We start from the raw sequence: 6,000 nt of genomic DNA on the forward strand, positions 1-6,000 counted from the left end.
GAAGCAGAGAGAGGGGAGGTGAGAGAAGCAGAGAGAGGGGAGGTGAGAGAAGCAGAGTGAGGGGAGGTGAAGAGAGAGAAGCAGGGAGAGGGGAGGTGAAGAGAGAAGCATGGAGAGGGGAGGTAAAAAGAGAAGCAGAGAGAGGTGAGGGGAGGTGAAGAGAGAGAAGCAGAGAGGGGAGGTGAAGAGAGAGAAGCAGGAAGAGGGGAGGCGAAGAGAGAAGCAGGGAGAGGGGAGGTGAAGAGAGAGAAACAGGGAGACGAGGTGAAAAGTAAGAAGCAGGGAGAGGGGAGGTGAAGAGAGAGAAGCATGGAGAGGGGAGGTGAGAGAAACAGAGAGAGGGGAGGTGAAGAGAGCGAAGCAGAGAGGGGAGGTGAAGAGAGAAGCAGGGAGAGGGAGGTGCAGGGAGAGGGAAGGTGAAGAGAGAAGCAGGGAGTAGGGAGGTGAAGAGAGAGAAGCAGGGAGAGGGGAGGTGAAGAGAGAAGCATGGAGAGGGGAGGTGAAAAGAGAGAAGCAGAGAGGAGAGATGAGAAGCAGAGAGAGGGGAGGTGAAAAGAGAGAAGCAGGGAGAGGGGAGGTGAAGGGAGAAGCAGGGAGAGGGGAGGTGAAGAGAGAGAAGCAGGGAGAGGGGAGGTGAAGAGCGAGAAGCATGGAGAGGAGAGGTGAAGAGAGAAGCAGACAGGGGAGGTGAGGAGAGAAGCAGACAGAGGAGAGGGGAGGAGAGAGAAGCAGAGAGAGAGGGGAGGTGAAAAGAGAGAAGCAGGGATAGGGGAGGTGAAGAGAGAGAAGCAGAGAGAGAGGGGAGGCGAGGAAAGAGAAGCAGACAGAGGGGAGGTGAGGAGAGAGAAGCAGAGAGGAGGGAGGTGAAGAGAGAGAAACAAGGAGAGGGGAGGTGAAGAGAGAGAAGCAGAGAGAGAGGGGAGGCGAGGAGAGAGAAGCAGACAGAGGGGAGGTGAGGAGAGAGAAGCAGAGAGGAGGGAGGTGAAGAGAGAGAAACGGAGAGGGGAGGTGAAGAGAGAGAAGCAGACAGATGGGAGGTGAGGAGACGGGAGGAGAAGAGAGAGAAGCAGGGAGAGGGGAGGTGAGGAGAGAGAAGCAGACAGTGAGATATCGGGGTACCAGACCTTACCTACGATGGTGTGCCCCTGTGACATACAGTTGGTTTGGTTGATGTAGCAGGTTTGCTCGGTCTCCAGGCAATTATAGGGAACCCCGGAGCACTGGTAACATTTCAGGGAGAGACCTGAGGAGGAGCAGAGAGCGTGGCCTCAAACATGCACCCCAAATCTGTGCTCTGTACTCCAACATGCACCCCAAATCTGTGCTCTGTACTCAACATGCACCCCAAATATGTACTCTATACTCCAACATGCACCCCAAATCTGTGCTCTATACTCAAACATGCACCCCAAATCTGTGCTCTATACTCAAACATGCACCCCAAATCTGTGCTCTGTACTCCAACATGCACCCCAAACCTGTGCTCTGTACTCAAACATGCACCCCAAATCTGTGCTCTGTACTCCAACATGCACCCCAAATCTGTGCTCTGTACTCCAACATGCACCCCAAATCTGTGCTCTGTACTCAACATGCACCCCAAATCTGTACTCTATACTCCAACATGCACCCCAAATCTGTGCTCTGTACTCCAACATGCACCCCAAATCTGTGCTCTGTACTCCAGCATGCACCCCAAATCTTTCTGTACTCCAACATGCACCCCAAATCTGTGCTCTGTACTCCAGCATGCACCCCAAATCTGTGCTCTGTACTCCAACATGCACCCCAAATCTGTGCTCTATACTCCAGCATGCACCCCAAATCTGTGCTCTGTACTCCAACATGAACCCCAAATCTGTGCTCTGCACTCCAGCATGCACCCCAAATCTGTGCTCTATTCTCCAACATGCACCCCAAATCTGTGCTCTGTACTACAACATGCACCCCAAATCTGTGCTCTATACTCCAGCATGCACCCCAATCTGTATTCTATACTCCAACATGCACCCCAAATCTGTGCTCTATACTCCAGCATGCACCCCAAATCTGTGCTCTATACTCCAAAATGCACCCAAAATCTGTACTCTATACTCCAACATGCACCCCAAATCTGTGCTCTGTACTCCAACATGCACCCCAAATCTGTACTCTATACTCCAACAAGCACCCCAAATCTGTACTCTATTCTCCAACATGCACCCCAAATCTGTGCTCTATACTCCAACATGCACCCCAAATCTGTACTCTATACTCCAACATGCACCCCAAATCTGTACTCTGTTCTCCAACACGCATCCCAAATCTGTGCTCTGTACTCAAACATGCACCCCAAATCTGTACTTTATACTCCAACATGCACCCCAAATCTGTACTCTATTCTCCAACATGCACCCCAAATCTGTGCTCTATACTCCAACATGCACCCCAAATCTGCGCTCTGTACTCCAACATGCACCCCAAATTTGTACTCTATTCTCCAACATGCACCCCAAATCTGTACTCTGTTCTCCAACATGCACCCCAAATCTGTACTCTGTACTCCAACATGCACCCCAAATCTGTACTCTATAATCCAGCACGCACCCCAAATCTGTACTTTATTCTCCAACATGCACCCCAAATCTGTACTCTGTTCTCCAATATGCACCCCAAATCTGTGCTGTGTACTCCAACATGCATCCCAAATCTGTACTTTATTCTCCAACATGCACCCCAAATCTGTACTCTGTTCTCCAATAAGCACCCCAAATCTGTACTTTATACTCAAACATGCAAAAAAATCTGTGCTCTGTACTCCAAGATGCACCCTAAATCTGTATTTTATTCTCCAACATGCACCCCAAATCTGTACTTTATACTCCAACATGCACCCCAAATCTGTACTCTGTTCTTCAATATGCACCCCAAATCTAAGCTCTGTACTCCAACATGCACCCCAAATCTGTACTCTATTCTCCAACATGCACCCCAAATCTGTACTCTATACTCCAACATGCACCCCAAATCTATGCTCTGTACTCCAACATACACCCCAAATCTGTACCCTATTCTCAAACATGCACCCCAAATCTATGCTCTGTACTCCAACATGCACCCCAAATCTGTGCGCTATACTCCAACATGCACCCCAAATCTGTACTTTATACTCCAACATGCACCCCAAATCTGTACTCTATACTCCAACATGCACCCCACGATAATCAGCAGGTCCTACACAATCACGTCACGATAATCAGCGGGTCCTACACAACCATGTCACGATAATCAGCGGGTCCTACACATCCACGTCATGATAATCAGCGGGTCCTACACTAGCATGTCACAATAATCAGCAGGTCCTACACAACCATGTCATGATAATCAGCATATCCTACACAACCACGTCACAATTATCAGTAGGTCATACACACCCACGTCACAGTAGTCAGCAGGTCCTACACACCCACATCACAATAATCAGCAGGTCCTACACTACAGTACCACATCACAGTAGTCAGCAGATCCTAACCCCATCTCAGCAGGTCCTACACAACACCATCAGGATAACCCCATCTCAGCAGGTCCTACACCCCCCCAATCAGGATAACACCATCTCAGCAGGTCCTACACAACACCATCAGGATAACCCCATCTCAGCAGGTCCTACACAACACCATCAGGATAACCCCATCTCAGCAGGTCCTACACAACACCATCAGGATAACCCCATCTCAGCAGGTCCTACACCCCCCATCAGGATAACCCCATCTCAGCAGGTCCTACACCCCCCCATCAGGATAACACCATCTCAGCAGGTCCTACACAACCCCGTCAGGATAACCTCATCTCAGCAGGTCCTACACAACCCTGTCAGGATAACCCCATCTCAGCAGGTCCTACACAACCCTGTCAGGATAACCCCATCTCAGCAGGTCCTATCCCCCCCCCCGGTCAGGATAGCCCCATCTCAGCAGGTCCTACCCCCCCCCCCCGGTCAGGATAGCCCCATCTCAGCAGGTCCTACACAACCCCGTCAGGATAACCCCATCTCAGCAGGTCCTACTCAATCCCGTCAGGATAACCCCATCTCCAGCAGGTCCTACTCAATCCCGTCAGGATAACCCATCTCAGCAGGTCCTACTCAATCCCGTCAGGATAACCCATCTCAGCAGGTCTTACTCAATCCCGTCAGGATAACCCATCTCAGCAGGTCCTAAACAACACCATCAGGATAACCCCATCTCATCAGGTCCTACACCCCCCATCAGGATAACCCCATCTCAGCAGGTCCTACACCCCCCATCAGGATAACACCATCTCAGCAGGTCCTACACAACCCCGTCAGGATAACCTCATCTCAGCAGGTCCTACACAACCCTGTCAGGATAACCCCATCTCAGCAGGTCCTACACAACCCTGTCAGGATAACCCCATCTCAGCAGGTCCTATCCCCCCCCCCCCCCCCGGTCAGGATAGCCCCATCTCAGCAGGTCCTACCCCCCCCCCCCCCCCCCGGTCAGGATAGCCCCATCTCAGCAGGTCCTACACTACCCCGTCAGGATAACCCCATCTCAGCAGGTCCTACTCAATTCCGTCAGGATAACCCCATCTCAGCAGGTCCTACTCAATCCCGTCAGGATAACCCATCTCAGCAGGTCCTACTCAATCCCGTCAGGATAACCCATCTCAGCAGGTCCTACTCAATCCCGTCAGGATAACCCATCTCAGCAGGTCCTACACTACCAATATTATACTGTCTTATGTATTTCTCCCACTGCATGGAGAGAAGAGAGGAAGCACATGCTGCAGCCAAACGCATGGGACGTGGGACATACATGCAGTGTCTATGTTACAATGTAAGAAGCACCGTATGTGCTGTGTATGAGCAACAGTACAGATTGGTCATGAACCCAATAGCACTCCAAATGACACAAATATAGATACAATATAGTGGGTTTGGGTTTTGAGCTGAGACGGTGTATGTCATAATGTAAATTGGTAACAATGTTGGGGAGTCCTGTGACCTCCTCAGTTGAAGCTCACCCTTCCCACTTAATCAGTGGCTTCTGGAACACACATGTGAATGGCTGAGGGGTCTCTTCACCCCCAGGGAGGGTGGAGGACATGCATTTGCTGATACAGAGCACAGGAAGGGTGTATATATACATTTTAGGGTGACAATTTTCTCCTAGTGAAAAACTGGACGCGCCAGTCATATATATACACACACACACAGTACTTATAAACACACAAACATACATACATATACACACACACATATACTGTACACACACACATATACACACACACATACACACACACACATACACACACACACACACACACACTCACCACTTCAGATGTATTTGCAACTCACCTCCAGGTAGAAAAATACCGAGGAAGAACAGAGCCAGGAACCTGCTCATATCTATCTCTGTCTGTCTGTCTCCCTGTCTGTCCCTGTTTGTCTCTGTCTGTCCCTGTTTGGCTCTCTCTCTCTCCCCCTCTCCCCCTCTCCCCCTCTCCCCCTCTCCCCCTCTCCCCCTCTCCCCCTCTCCCCCTCTCCCTCTCTCCTCTCTCTCTCTCTCTCTCTCTCTCTCTCTCTCTCTCTCTCTCCCACTATGTATCTCTCTCTCTCACTATTTATCTCTCTCTCTCTCTGTCTCCCTCTCTCTCCCCTCTCTCCCTCACTATGTATCTCCCTCACTATGTATCTCTCTCACTATTTCTCTCTCTCTCTCTCTCTCTTTCTCTTTCTCTCTCTATTTCTCTCTCTCTCTGTGTCTCCCTCTCTCTCTCTCTCTCTCTCTCTCTCTGTCTCCTCTCTCCCACTATGTATCTCTCTCTCTCACTATTTATCTCTCTCTCTCTCTGTCTCCCTCTCTCTCCGCTCCCTCCCTCACTATGTATCTCCCTCACTATGTATCTCCCTCACTATGTATCTCTCTCACTATTTCTCTCTCTCTCTCTCTCTCTCTCTCTCTCTCTCTCTCTGTCTCCCTCTCTCTCCCCTCTCTC

The 6,000-nt window shown here is 50.4% G+C and overlaps 1 protein-coding gene across 1 annotated transcript in view; it reads right to left on the reverse strand.

The window, feature by feature from the left end:
* LOC142496616 (urokinase plasminogen activator surface receptor-like) overlaps positions 1–5,435 on the reverse strand; it is a 46,985-nt gene extending 41,550 nt beyond the window's left edge. The window contains exons 1-2 of the mRNA XM_075603280.1: positions 5,360–5,435; positions 1,130–1,243 (exon numbers count right to left, since the gene is read on the reverse strand). Coding sequence (XP_075459395.1) covers positions 1,130–1,243; positions 5,360–5,408 — 163 coding nt within the window. The 5' untranslated portion in view covers positions 5,409–5,435. The remainder of the gene's footprint in view (positions 1–1,129; positions 1,244–5,359) is intronic.
* Positions 5,436–6,000: the final 565 nt, after the last annotated feature.

This window comes from Ascaphus truei, chromosome 6 (genome assembly GCF_040206685.1).
Source record: "Ascaphus truei isolate aAscTru1 chromosome 6, aAscTru1.hap1, whole genome shotgun sequence".
Lineage (NCBI taxonomy): Eukaryota > Metazoa > Chordata > Amphibia > Anura > Ascaphidae > Ascaphus > Ascaphus truei.